The 15,001-nt window shown below is 38.8% G+C and overlaps 1 protein-coding gene across 4 annotated transcripts in view; it reads right to left on the bottom strand.

Moving 5' to 3' along the window:
* Positions 1-14,204, bottom strand: part of GSAP (gamma-secretase activating protein) — a 44,642-nt gene extending 30,438 nt beyond the window's left edge. For 2 of the 4 annotated variants that reach the window (XM_057364479.1, XM_057364477.1), the window contains exons 1-11: positions 14,017-14,202; positions 10,511-10,584; positions 7,624-7,680; positions 6,860-6,929; positions 6,413-6,469; positions 6,191-6,279; positions 5,713-5,782; positions 4,631-4,680; positions 3,253-3,357; positions 2,289-2,348; positions 1,574-1,617 (exon numbers count right to left, since the gene is read on the bottom strand). In XM_057364479.1, the coding sequence (XP_057220462.1) occupies positions 1,574-1,617; positions 2,289-2,348; positions 3,253-3,357; positions 4,631-4,680; positions 5,713-5,782; positions 6,191-6,279; positions 6,413-6,469; positions 6,860-6,929; positions 7,624-7,680; positions 10,511-10,584; positions 14,017-14,101 (761 nt within the window). In that variant the 5' untranslated portion in view covers positions 14,102-14,202. Of the gene's footprint in view, positions 1-1,573; positions 1,618-2,288; positions 2,349-3,252; positions 3,358-4,630; positions 4,681-5,712; positions 5,783-6,190; positions 6,280-6,412; positions 6,470-6,859; positions 6,930-7,623; positions 7,681-10,510; positions 10,585-14,016 lie in introns of all 4 variants that reach the window. The other 2 variants (XM_057364480.1, XM_057364478.1) reach the window with 2 other exon arrangements.
* Between the last annotated feature and the right edge of the window lie 797 nt (positions 14,205-15,001).

The following is a 15,001-nucleotide window of genomic DNA, read 5'->3' as shown; positions in this document are numbered from 1 at the left end:
CCCCAGAGATTYAACGCAACAAAAAGATCACCAGAACAGTAACTATGTAATTAAAATGCATTAATTAAATTATAATCAAATGTTCTGTAATGCAATTTAAATTGGGCTTTAACCAATTTGCTCAATACTTYCAGAAACAAGAATCCCAAGAATGCACACTGTTATCCAACAATTTTGAATATACCTGACAACTTCATATTCACTTACTGCATTGTCCAACCATTCCTRTACTCTGAAGTGAAAGCAAGTTCTCATGACATACTGGAAATCCAAATGCTCATAACACCYGATAACTCAAAGGTTTTGCAGACTAACTCTACAGCCCATGGCTGTAAAGGTACAGTTTAATCTGCAATTAGGAACACTACTTTCAGTRGAAATACTTGAAAAGCACAAAATCACACTCACATGGAACTTGTTAGACCATTAATTTTTCAATCTCGTGCTGCCTGTGCTTTAATGGTTTTACATATCTTTAAATCTACAAGGCCTATTTTTGCCCTGCAGAAAGTGTAGCAGAGGACTGTAGTTAGTCTGCTTTGGCTTTTTTGTTGCTGGGTGGGATTTTTGTTTGGTTGTATTTTTTTCCCAGAAAGTATTTTGATCCTGTAGGGATTTTCTCCAAGGTCTTCTGCAGTAATTTTGAAAAAGATAAAATAAAATAAAATACAGCACTGAAGCTTTGACAAGAGCTGTGTTCTTTCAGCATCAACTGCAAGAGGATAACCTACCCTTTTAGGGCACCTTGCACATGCAGGAACACCACACTGAGCCTCATGCACAGCACTGAGACATTCTGGGAGTCACAGCTTGGGCAGGGTGGAACTCAACTAACTTCAGTTACTGATATGTGACCTAATAGCTCTGGCCTGCCTTTTCATTCACAAAAATAAAYAGGCCCTTTTGGAATGTAAATGCTACTGATTGAAGGTAGATGTGGATGAGATCAATCTAACTGAGAGTTAGTCCATCCTGACTAGTTTTTTCCCTCAATTAAAAGGGAGCCCTCAGGAGACAAGCTCGGATGCAGTCACGTGAATGGCAGACACAGACAAAATCAGACAAATCTTCCTTTTGAAAGTGCAGGCTGCTGGAAAGAGCCTGCTGGAGGAGACCAGAGTACAGGCAGTGTCTTCACAGACTATAAAAAAGACCTACTGGTTTGGTTAATTGCCCAACAAAACTTGCAACAGCAATTAAAAATTKAGAGATTCCCTTACCAGAAATTTCGACATCACCATTACAACGTGCCCAACTAAAACAAATTAGTTTAAATAGGTGCAGCATACTCTGAAGGTTTAACCTATAGCTAGCATTTCGGACAAATAATTTCTAAAAATGGCAACAAGAAGCAGTCAAGGATTAAATTACTTTTTACAGTTGACCCTGATGAAAATAAGAACTGGAGGTTTGGACACAATCCTCATGTTAGTCTTATGTTCCAGTACCATGTAGGCAACTGCAAATAAAGATTCTGTGGTTTGGACAAATTTTACTTAGGTTTGTAAAAAAAAAAAAAACATGTATATTAAAAGGAAAGCAAAACAAAACATTAAGAAACCRAACAACTTACTTTAACTGTGCGTCATTTACAGCAATATCCAGGTGTGATTCCAGCTGTTAAACAAAAAAGAAAACAAACCTGTTCTTTACTGAGGTCAATATGCTGTGTTTCGTATTTCAGACCAGTAAAATGTGTCATAGTCGCATTTCATCAGGTTCAACATTTTAACAAAGTTTATTTATCCTCCTCTAATCCTTACAGTCACTCTACAAAACCCCAGAAAACAGATTTTTTTTTTTTTAAAGAGAAAAATAAATCGCTGCATTGCAGCAATTTTTAGACACTGGGATAAAGGTCCAGTAACAATTACTTTTTATGTCCTGTTCTATGTATTTTGGCTGCAACAAACATTCMTGTCTCACTTAAAACTGACACAAAATTAGTACATAGTTTCTTTGTCTAATGCATTTGATTAGCCTTCTTTTTCAATAACTGAGTATAAGCCCAGTATAGTATCATGAATGCCACTTACTGCCTTCTAGGTCAAYAGAAGTGTAATTCCACTAAAGCTACATTACTTTGGCAAAATCTGAATCTGACTGAATATATTCTTAACAAGAAAATAATGCAAAAACCCTCAAAAAACAAACAGAAAAACAAGCCCCAGTTTTCCTTTGAAAAATTTTCAACAATTAAAAARACAAACAGATCTCTGTACCAGTACCTAGAAAACATAATTACATCCCACTAAAAGCCATTATATAATAAAATACTCATAACTTACTACTGAGTTAAAATTTTCATCAGGATAAAATTGGACACATCTTAAGGTACTCTTTGATTCCTGGAATTAAAAAGGRTGTGTTTTGTAAGGAAGCATATTATATAGACAGAAAAGTGATCGGATACTCGGCACCATTCTTCACACTCAACCTCCTTTGCTAACAGCTATGAGCAAGTTAGGGGACAAAAGAAGAATTTAAAAACCACATATAACCCCTCATAATAGCACTGTGACATGTTTCCTTCCTGTCCCAGATCATTATCTGCCAATCATCTATAATTGCGTGGGCTCTCACTTGAAGCACAGCAATACACGTCCCACACATTTTTAAAACTTTAAAAAATGTTTTCCRTATCTACCTATATGGCAAAAAGAACTGTTTTGGTCAGTTCAAAAAGGGTATCTCAGAAACAAAACCACAAATACGTTTCTCCATCATAGTTCACTTCCTGGTATTTCCTAACATTCACTCTTTTTGTGGCTAAGAAGAGTTAGAAAAATCAAAAAAAATCCATTTTTATTTACGGAGAAGGCATCAAGTGCAAATAGTCCCTCAGACAAAAGTAAAAAACCAAGCTCAAAGAGTTTCAGAGTTTCTTGCCAAGAACCTGGCCTCATTTGGTCACTCAGTAAGTCTGCATATGTAATACTTTCTCTAGAATTCACAACAGTTTTGGTCAGATTTAGATACTTTTGAATAAAAGACCTTTCTAAAGCAAAAAAAACCCAAAAATTAACAAGTCCACCCTTTTGCATAGAAAATACTAAGACCACCAGTTTTCTTTGAATTWACGAAGCACTTAGAATTAACTAAGGCAAGTTTGGCTTTTGCTTTAGGTTATTTGAGGCAGGAACAAAACAGACCACCCTAATGAAAACAAACTCTTACTTGCTACCYCACAATCAAAACTTCACTGTCACTRGACAGACAGAAACAAAACTGCAAGAATGACTTTCAACTCACCTTTGGAACAATGTAGAAGAGTCTTTGTTCCATCATGTCCCACTGAGCCCAAACGAGGTCATCTACAACTTTGGCTCTTGGAAGCTGACCTGACTTTTGAATCACCTACAGAGAAAGAAAAAAAAAACATTAGAAGCCATCAAATAAGGTYTTGTAACAATCATGCAGAGTCTGTGCTTTAAATAGAAAAGCAGTGTGAAAAGAGGCACAAATACTAAGGAGCTTGGAGGGAACAGGCTGCTTGTTAGTGACACAAATTCACCTTTGTGTGCAAGGTGCTCAGTTTAAAGAGGTCAGAAGAACAGTTTTCAGGGTACACCTAACAAATCTTTTCTTTCAGGCTTCCTTGTTTGCATGAAATTCACCACTTAAACGCTGCTCAAAGTGAACAAAGAAAAGCAGAGGCACCCTTCCCCAGAGAGGAGGCAAATACCACAGTCAGTTCAGAATCAGCTACATTAACTATTGAAGGAAGACRTGTCAGCTCCAAAAGAGATTTCTATCCAAAGTCTTAGCTTCAGAGAGAATTAGGAAAAAGACTAGAATTGTGGAAAACTGTTGGAATTGTATAAATGCCCACTTAAATGATGTAGGGAGATTTCATATCAACTAAAACAAATCTCTTTGTCAGAAGGACATCAGATCAATCTGTTTTTTGATTATACTTAAGTCTTTACTCCACTACTGTAGTCTAGCATATAAAACCCAATTGCTTGAAAAGTCAGGATAAACTGAGAAAACCAGGAAGATTGCAAAGTGACCAAAATCAGGTCCTTAACTTTTCCTTCAAAGCCTGCATTTGTCTCCATAATGCAAAACACTGGCTTTCATGACACAATTATTTACTACATTAGATGAATGTTTATTAAGTCTTTCAAGGAGAACATCCACAATTTGTTGATGAAAAATGCACGTTAAAGACAGGAAAAGAAAAGAGGGGAAAAGGAGATTGGAACATTCACTGTACTTGGATTGTATCTAAGTTTTACATCTYTTCTTCATTTKTTTTTTAAGTGAATCCTYTACTAGGTTCACACAGACTAACAAAATACAAGGTTGGGAAGGCAACTGAAAATATTTTCAATGGTTGCAAATATTTTAAATGGTTTAAAAATGAATAAACACTATGTTTAATTCCAACTTTTAACATAGAGAAGCATTCAGCAACACATAATAAACCAGTAAAATAAATAACTTTCCTCATAGATTACAAGGTATAAAGTTTCTCAATCAGCTTTGTGGTTACATGCATAAGTTGGCATACTAGTCAATGCTTTCTTTAATAAACTTCATGTTGCCCAAATATAAAACTACAAAAAAATTTCAGCCAAATTAATTAAAGTAAAAAAYCTCAAATACCAAGATTATTCAATCTTACCACTTTGTGTTCTTCTTCTGCAACAACATGAATGTCAAATTGTTCAATATCTTTGAAATATAAAAGAAAATAATTACAAGCAAATATTTTTAAATGCTTTTACACAGATTAATTAACAAGCTCACCTCTTAGAATTCTATAAAAACACTTTAGGGCCAAGAAAGTTCAACTCAGTATAAGAGGAAAACTTTGATACACAAGCACAGGTGTCTACACAGAGGTGTGGACTCTCTTCCTTTCCTGAACTGAGCGTGGCCTCAACCATAACACCTCATGGAAACAGTTCCCTGCCCACATCAGCACAGCACAGGCACAAAGAGCAGTAACTGGAAAGTGCCCAACCAAGTCAAGGAGCACACACGGAAAGAAAGAGWCTGCAGAGCTGCATGTCCATGTCTGAGGCTATCCCTGAGCCCTGCTTCACYTCCTGCCATGAATATACCTCACAGTCCATTCTCAGCCAAAATTCCTGGAAGTTATCCACAGCTGGCCTGTATGAGAACTGCAAGACTCAACCAGCAGATGCTGTGTTTCTCATTTAGCTCTGTCCACCTAAGTCCAGCTACCYAGTGTTGGTGTCTAGCTTAGGGAAGATGGGTCTCTCCAAGGGGATGGGAAAAGTGAATTCACTCTACAACAAGCAGGRAAAACCCAGCCTTTTCCAAGTGTCCATCTTTATCCATTCCCTGCCATTAGATTAGGCTGAACATGCAATGTTAGCTGAATCCAAAGAACTGTTGGCCCACTTCATATGTTRAATGAGAGTCCATCTTTCAGTCAATTTATTTGCTTTGAATTTATATAGGCAGCTATAAAGAGTCTATTTTAGCTTTTTTACAAATAAAGATAACTGATGAATGCACGAGCTGAGCAACTAATTGTAGACAATGGCCATTCTGTTAACACTGAAAAAAATACAGTAAATGATACACTTCTTGAAAGACCTTTGGAACACCTAGAATAACTCACACCCTTCTTTCTCTTGGGTTTTTTTTTTCCAATAAAAATCTAACAAAAATATAATCTATAACAATCATCTTGAAGTAAAAGAATAACAATGTACTTTGAAAATATTAACTCACATTTATCTTCCGAAACTAACAGGAGACGACTTTCTGTAGAAGCACTTCTGCCTTCAACTGGATGAAGAAACTATACAGAAAGTTTCACAAAAGCAAGTAAACAATCAAAGTAGTTTAGAACACTTAACTAAATTATTTTGGGGCTTTTTTASCTGGGTATCTATGTATTTTTAAATTAAGTCAGGCACACTAATGTTATTAAATTAATAAAAATAGCAATTATTACATACTAATAGTCACCAACCACTATAACTGTAAGCTTTGAGGGACTGAAGAGAAATAAAAAAGCAGCTTTCATGTCAGAGAAATATTCTATACCAAACATTTTATGAAGTTCCTTTATTTAAAWTTTTTTTGAAGAGGGGACATTATCTCTGTAACAGTTGCAAGATAAAATGATATTTCTGCACTAAACCATGCTTTCTCTCTAGCACAGTGGATTAAAAAGGCTTATCTTYAGATTAGTTGAATAATTTACCTGTACTCGAACACAGCTATCCACAGCCTTTAGGACTCTCACATTATTAATGGGATGAATTTCAATCAGCAAGGTTAAATACTTGGATACTGCAAAAAGAATATGTTTTAGATAAGATTCTTTTATGTACACAAGTTTGTTTTCTAAAACAGAATTTACAGGGGAAAGAAAGCAAAAGGATTGAATATTTCAAATAGCACAAAAACAATMTACTTGCAGTACCTGACTGTAAGAGCTGACTTGCTCTTTCTTCCTCCGTATACTGACAGAAGCTGACTGCTGTGGGGGGAGAAAACACCAACACAACCACAATGAGTGTSCATATTTGATATTAATCTTATTAAACATCCTCGAACAATGAGCAYCACAATTTTTTTACCAAAAAGATTTCTGTTAAAGGGACAACAGAAGCTCTTCTAGATGTAGAAGGCAYGCATAAATGCAGGAAGGGGAAGTGAACAAAGGGTCAGTGTGTCCTAGATGTTTTAATAAAACAGCAATATTGTCACAGCTGTGTCTATGTTGTTACCTATATTATCTGATGACAGATCCACTGAAAGTCATAAACTGCTGTGGGCAACACACAGGTCAAAATAGACTTAAGTAATTCTAGTAAATCTCTACTAAATAAAATCTCTATAAAAAATTAATGATAAAACACATATTTACCCAATAATGTCCTTTCATTGTTGACTGAACAGCTGATTATGTGCAGATCCTTCTCAAACATATAGAGGTGCTAGAGGGAAACACAGTAATGCTAACAAAGGTGCTTTTTTTTAATTCCATAAAGGAAACCATCTAGTTACTTCTCCTTAGGAACACTGCTGTCTAGTACACAGTTCTATCTTTAAAATAATCTTTTCATGCCCAGAACTCCATTTCAAGCCTGAATTGTAACAGTTCTTCTTTTTCTCATGTTTATTTTTTACTAGTTCTTTTGAGTTCGATGTTGCTACTAGAGCAGCATAGCAGACTTTTATGTAAATATAAAATTCCACTCATTTCAAACTGTTATATGGACACTTGCAAGGCCTGCCTGTTATCATTATTCTAGTTACTGAATTCCTATATGTTCAGTTTTAGAATTTCTTACAAATGGTAGCACCAAACAGACCAAGAATGCACATATAAAGAAAACCCCAAACATTTCCTTCTTAGCACACGAGTGCAACATGAAGAAGAGTGGAAAGGACTTGAATTGGTTATCTAGAAACAAAGATTGCAGACATGATGCTTTACTACTCTCAAGCCTTTCAAATGTTCTGTAATGTGGTGCATTTTAATACTACTGAGAATCCTTCCAATACCTTCTCCAGTATATTTTATGTTTCACACTCCTTAAGGACATAACACATACTGTGTTGCAAAGCATCAAAATCTGAAACACTACAGCACTGTCTTCACCAAAGAGAAGGTGTTATTGCTCTCACCTCGTTTTGTTTAGTTCGAAGATCATACAATCCAATGTGAGTGTTTCTCTGATTTCCCTATGGATGGAAACAAATTAGCATTAGCAATATAAATATACACAAAATTGAACATTGCTCTTCTTTTTTTTTCCTTCCACTCCATCTCCCTGCCCCTTGACACACATCCTTGCACACTTCCCTGTCCTATATATGAACAGGCAGTTAATTATCTAATTCCAAGAAAGCAAATACTAATTCTAAGAGAACAAAGATTTACTTTYTCCTTTTAGAATTAACACATGGGATAAAGCTGAAATGTGACCAACCCACAGCCCACAACCCATTGCATAAACCAAGTGCCTCTCTCACTTTGCTTCTAAACTGATTTTAGTCACAGGCAGTAGGGCCAAGAAGAGAGATGTCTGTACATGAATCAATAGGGATGCTATGGCTCCTGGAGATTTAAGGCTGGTATTTCAAACCTCATCAACTTGGTGGGTCATTCCTCCAAAAGGAAGCACAGAAACATCAAACATCACCAAAAATYAGCTCCCAGTGATCTGGATATAGCCTGGAAAAAGGATTTCAGGTCTGCCTTAGGAAGAGATTGAAGGTTAAATACTTTACAAGCTCACCACCAGCCTTTTGCATTTGAAGAGTAACATAATATCCATCCCTTCTAGCTTCTCGATAATTAATATATGATGATTTTGTTTSGGACACTTAAAAATGTTTGGGACTACAAATCAAAACTTTATTACATCTTAATTTTTACCATAATTCAAATTTTCCAAAATGTATCAAAAAAGAAAATTCTGCTTTGCAGCATACATCAAATCAAACTCATGTCTATTAATGTACTCGGGGTATAGGCACTAAATTGCTAAATTACTGAAATTAAATCCAGCCACATAGGTTTCTACTTACACAGTGAACATCATTGTTTTAAACAACTGCTTAGGGGCAGAGGGGAGAGATCTGTGGTTATTTACAAATTTATGGCATCTTGCTTTGTGAAGTTGAAACAAAAGCCTGAGTATTCGCTTCCTAAGGGGTCTATTTCTGAGTGTCTCATTATTGTTGTGGCAATGACAAAAGTCTTTGACTTCTGATTTAAACAAGGAAAACAAAATGTCTTTATACAAATACACAGGCTCCAGGCCTCCTAATTTAAGATTAAGCAAATTCTTTCACAAATAACTTTTTTTTTTTTCAAGTGAGTCTGAAACATTAACACTCTCTGTACTTAGATACTGAAAAACACACTTTAAAGGACTGGCAACAGAACTACATGAATGCCCATGACTATGCATAAACTAGGACACTTGTTTTCATTTGTACTCCGAAGATTCTTGCATTACCTTACAAATAGAATTCACTTCTGTTAAAAATATCTTCTCTTACACTAACTTTTAATGTCACAAAATACAGACACTGTCAAAACTACAGTACAACATAATATTCTAAAATAAGCTTAAATATCAAACTCATTCTCCACCTTCCCTGGTTTCACACAGACCATACTTGACCTTCTCACTTAGAAGACAAATGTTGTTTTCACTGTGTATCTATTGGGAAACAAGCCAGGGCAGCTTAGTCTAGTTTACATCCTCCATGCCATAAACCGGCTCCCAAAGAACAGGCTACAAGTGGCCAGTTCCCTAAACTCCACCAACAGTTTTGACCACACCCCTACAGACTCCAGTGGGAGCTCAGACACCCAGCAGGCAGGCAGTCACACATTTAGGTGTGTGAACCCTGAGCTAGAACTCTGCCCTGGTGCCARTTGCGAGACTCTGAAGAGCACAAAAGGCAGTTAGACTGTCAGAGGCCCAAAAAGCTTAGTGTGAGATTCCACAGGTCCTAGAAAGCAGCAACACCACACATACAGCACCAGATCTCCTGCTGAGCTAGAGGGTTTCTTGCATAGTCTTCTAGTGTTTTGAGCAATGAAGAAAAAAAACGCAAAATTTGACACTCTATAGAATTGTTTTTATGGTTACTGTTGTCTTGTACAGACTCCCCTACTTACACTTGTACCAAAGGAAACATCCACCCACAGTTAAAGTGTATTACATCTTGATGAATGCCTCRCCTCTTCCCTTAACCCTAGGGAAGCTGGAGAGTTTTAGCAGTGTTGAGCCAGAGGGGAATGAAAGGCAGCTCTACTGGAGCTCATCTCATATTTGTGCTCCTCAAGAACCAAGATCCTTCAGGATCCAGTTGGATCTACAGACTACTCTGAGCTGCACAGCCAAGAAGCACAACTTGTTCCATCAAGGGAACAATGAGAACAAGACAAAGATTCACCTTCTGAAACCATTATAAAACCCAATTGGAACTAAAAACATATGCCATGGAGAGCAGAATCCTATGTTAAGAAGCCAGCTCAAGATACTTCAAGACATCAAATAAACGATTGTGACTTCAGACTACTTGCAATAAAGTGTTATGGATGAATCTTGGAAGAAAAGTATATACAGAAATAGTATTTGATAAATGTCCTCTTAAGATATCTTAGKAGGATAAAACATTTAACTAAAGCACTGCACACAAATTTAACAGCTAGCCTTTGCTAAGAAATTGAGGGTGAAGTTATATGCTGCTTATGAAGTGTTTTAAAGAAATTGTGTTTCATTCAGGAGGAGATTCTGRGCTACAAAAATTCAAGGGCAAAACCCCTACAGACTTAATCAGGTGAGTACTTTACTATTCATTTCATCATTCTTAACCTTTGTTTGAAGTGGAGATGGGTATTTTCCCACTGCCCAACCTCCCAGGTTGTAATCAGTCTTGTTTCCATGTTCTAACACACACTGCAAAAAAAACTAAACTACAAGAACTCAGTTAGATTTACATACAGTATTACTGTCACCTATATTTTTGTTAAGTTCCAAGACTGACTTACCTTCCAGGTATAAATAATTTTTCCATTTCTTTCAACATTTACAACATAGATTGCTGATGAATTCTCAGAAGTATCTGAAATAYGAAGTACAAAAAGGCACAGGATTTTCATTTCAGCTGGTTTGTCATACAGTTTATGTACACTTTAAGCCAATATGCTAAATACATTTTAACATGTAAATACTTATTTGCATATGCYAAAATTACTCCCTCCTGGAAAAAGAGAGAATACTTCTTACACCATTATTTAAATCTGATAAACTTCAATGCAAATAGTTAAGGGATTTCAAAACATGCAAAAAAATTATTTCTGTAAACTTCTACCTCTTCATCTTCGTTATGATTCTAATGGCCACTACTTTTTGTTATCAAAATGTAATGTATTTTTTCAAAGAACAAAAAAACCAAACCAAACGCCCACCCTTGCTCATTTATTCACTATACACAACATGGGGCTCTAACAGTTAAGTCATACTCCAATCCTCAGGACACTAAAGGAAGGCAGAACCAGCCTGAGTACAGTATCATTTGCTCACACCGGCCCCTTCAGCATCTCAAATGAAAGCCTAAAAATAAACTATTTGATTAGACMTTAGTTCTACAACACAACCACCACCACTTCTGTGTCATTCTTATCCCTCCTCCTCCTCCAAAAAGAAATAAAGAAAAAAATAACAACCAAAACCCAAAGAACCACAAGATTAAACATTCTATAGAGAGATATGCAATCTACCTACAAGTACAGGGAACTAAACAATGCAGGACAAGAAACTATATGGGATGTGAATTAAAGAGCAGGGTTAAAGTGGAAACAAATGAGCAGGAAGCTAAGATGGACACAGAAAGARAAGTTCATATCTGGACAAAGCAGCACAAAATAAAAAGAAAAGCTCCAGAAGAAAGCATAAAATMCTGTACTCAAGGTGACAAAAATGCATGCTTTCCTGATGCTGTTTTTATGTTTTCTAATCACTGCAGGTATCAAAAATGTGTTTATCTCAGCTGCAATTTTTAGCAAAAGTGGAACTTTTACCCCTAACAAGATGAAGCTGCATGATTGGTCTTAATTTTATGATAAAGGTGGCCTGCACTTCAGCAAGCATCAACAAAAAAGAACTCTCCACAACTGTCTGCAAGCATTAAGTTAAGACTGACACTATTTACTTGGCAGTTATCACAAAGTGTTGCTAAAGGAAAGACATTTAGTGAAATTTGGTTTTAAAAGCCTGATACTACAAACTSGCTTGTACAGTTGCAGTGATAAGAAAAAAAAACCTGTTTTCAAGTATTATCAGAAGGAAGTAAATTTTCTATTTTGTTGTAGGAGGACAATGAAAATTCTTCCTGTGCATTGAACAATACATCTCTATTGGTTTCAGATCACTCAACGTACACTACAACACCACTACATTAGAGCTAGGTGGTGGCCACTAGAAGACTCTAAAATAACAATAAACTCTTWTTTTATCAGAAGCTTCCTGGAACTTAACCACCACCTCAGACTTTCAAGATGAGTACAACAGTCTCCACATTTTCTCATGTAATACTTCCTCAGAACAGGATTTTGCTAGAGAAGAAGGTCCATAAGAAATCTCCATGTCCATGAATTTCCCTATCATCTGAGACAGACATCTTAAAGGTGCTGAAAAAGTTCTGGGTCAGAAGAGAGTTTCACATCACTGAAAAGTCAGTAGGAATATGGAGGCAAAGAAGTGGTGATGGTCTCTGCCCCTGGAAAGTCCTGCAGACTTGTAAAACCCTGCAGATAGAATTGTGACTCCTTCCTCATGCCCACAGCTGAGACCAGCAGATGAAGGGCTGCAAAAGAACCAACCCAGCCTGCCTGCCCAGCACACAGCTTTAATCAACATAATCTCAGGACAAGGGAGAGTTTGATATTCTGAAGGCYATTATATGCAGCTCATCCAACAGTAAGTGGAATAAAGAGAACAASGCTGATTAGCTTCACTTGCCACTCCCTTCCTATTATCACAGCTACTCTCAGCTCTCACACAATTAGCAGTTCTCACACTCTATCAAGTGCTTTCAAGTCCTTAGGAACTAAAATAATAAATATGAATAACTAACATCTGAAATCACTGACATAAAAGTACCATGACTCCTAAAAATTATTTGCTTTCTGTGATATTTCTTTGATGTTTAAATTAATCTTTTCAAATCCCTACCTCCCACCTTCATGTTCCTAATATGACAGCACTGAGTGAGGGGGAAGTCAGTATACACAGATAAAAGTTAAAATGCAATACAACAGTGCTGGTATTTGATCAGATGCACCCTCCAAACTAGATTATGATTCTTTACTACCAGGGACGTTTACTGAATGAMGACTCTACTACATTTTAAAAGACTTAATACAATTTCTTCTTCCCTAACACAAGTCAATGYCTTTTTGGGATCCTTATGCCATAAACATATAGATTGATTTATCTTTGAATTCATCACTGATGAACTGATAAATTCATAGATTAATCAATGATGCACGGAGAATTTCAGAATTTTACCTCARACCCCTTCAGTACACCATCAAACAATTGTTCAGCAAATGTAGAAAATGCAAAGTACGTTCAACAGAATGTGTAAATGATGGCTTGGTAAATAATTCTCTTATTGTCCAGGATTATTCTTTCWGGTTTGTCACCAAACAAAATCTTATGAACCTATTTAATAATAGCCCCTCAACGTGGGGAAGCAAGTTAAGTATTTTAAAGAAAGTAAAAGCAACTGAGGATGTTTCAAGTTCATTATACCGTGCATCGATGATATTTCCACTGAAGCAATAACCTTTACAGTATTATTATTTTATTAKAATAAGGTTTTCATTAGTTTCTGCAAAGCAGAACTGAGCCAACCRCTCTGCAGATGAACAACAAGCAAAAAGCCACAAGGCCAAGAATACGGGGGTCACTTTTTTCCAACCACTACCCCGAGCGCTCGTTKTGCCGGCGATCGCACGGCGCTGCGACAGCTGACGCCGCATCTAATTTTAAACTAGCACTCGTTTACCAGACACACCAAAGTGCTCAGGCTGTGGGGTTTTTCCTCACAGAAAGGGGAGCAGCGTGGGAGAGAGAGTAAAGCTAAAACTTTGTTTTCTTTTGGGAGGGCGGGGGGAGAAGGGGGGAGGCGTGGAGAAAAAAAAAAGAGAAAGCCCTAAACGCGTGAAGAAGCAGGAAGAAGAAACAAGCTGTGGAGTGCAGCAGATGTGTACAAGTGTCTTCGGTATGTGAGAAGTTCCTTGAGGACACCAAACTTGCCCAGCTCAAGTCCCCCGGCAGCCGAGGGTCACTCCCTCAAACCCGGCCGAGTGGGGCCATGGGTCGCTCCCCCGCCGCCATCCCCGCACCCGGGACTCTCCCGGGGTCCCGCAAACGGGGCCCTCGCCGCAGCSCGGCTCCTCCGCGGACAGGCGGGCACGGTGGCGGCCGGAGGGACGGAAGGACGGCCGGCCGGAGGGATGGAGCTCTCCCCGGCCTCCCGGAGCATTACCTAGAGCCGCGGCGCAGCCCCGCGCCGCCAGCCAGGGCACCACGTCCCTCCGCAGCTCGAACTCGGGCRCCAGGCGCAGCAGCATCGCCCCGGCCCGGCGCCGCTCCGGCTCGGCCGCCCTCAACCCGCCCCCTCAGGGGCCGGCACCCATCGGTTGTTCCGGCGGCTCCCGGCCCGCTCCCGGCTCCGCCGGCCCTTCCGCTTCCTACGGGGCCCGGCACGGCGGGACAGCGCCTCCGARCCTCCCGCGGCGGGCGGGCTCCGTGTGGGGGACCCGCAGGACTCGGGAGCTCTCGTTTTCCCTGTGGAGCGGGCGCCCAGGCTCCTCCTCGAGCACGCTGCAAGAATCACAGAATCACAGAATATTCTGAGCTGGAAGGAACCCACAAACATGAACCCACAAAATCATGAAAATCCAGTTCCTGGCCCTGTGCGGGTCAGCCACAAGAATCACACAGTGTGCCTGACAGCGTTGTCCAAACGATTCTTGGTGCTCTGACCACTTTCCTGGGGAGCTGGTCAGTGCCCATCTTCCCACTGTGTGAAGAACCATCTTCCCACTGTGTGAAGAACCATTTTCTAATATCCAACCACACGTCTGCTGACACAGCTCCAGGCTATTCCATCCTGTCACTGATCATCAGAGAGAAAAAGGGACAATCTTTTTGGAAGCTTCATAACGAGTGACTCCAAGTGCCTCAGAGAGCAGCCTGAGGCACTGTCACTGAGGCCTAGAGTTGAGCTTCAGTCACCTGGTGTTCACCGACCAGGACACCCTGTAATGAGTTGCCCTTCTTGTCATCCCCCAGGAAGCATTAGATGTTTCCAGCATTTCAAGTAGCATTCCCATTTTCTGAGGTTGTGCACTCYTGAAATTGCTTGTTTGAATAGATGGAGTCTCTATCAGCACACTGCTGGCAGAGTTCAGGATGTCCTCTCAGACTAGGCCTGGCYTGATCTTGCTTTTCATGTGCAAAGGAGGTAA

This window comes from Malurus melanocephalus, unplaced genomic scaffold, assembly GCF_030028575.1.
Source record: "Malurus melanocephalus ecotype Western Australia unplaced genomic scaffold, MMel_1.1 scaffold_39, whole genome shotgun sequence".
NCBI classification, from domain to species: domain Eukaryota; kingdom Metazoa; phylum Chordata; class Aves; order Passeriformes; family Maluridae; genus Malurus; species Malurus melanocephalus.
This window is presented reverse-complemented; position numbering and strand designations above follow the sequence as displayed.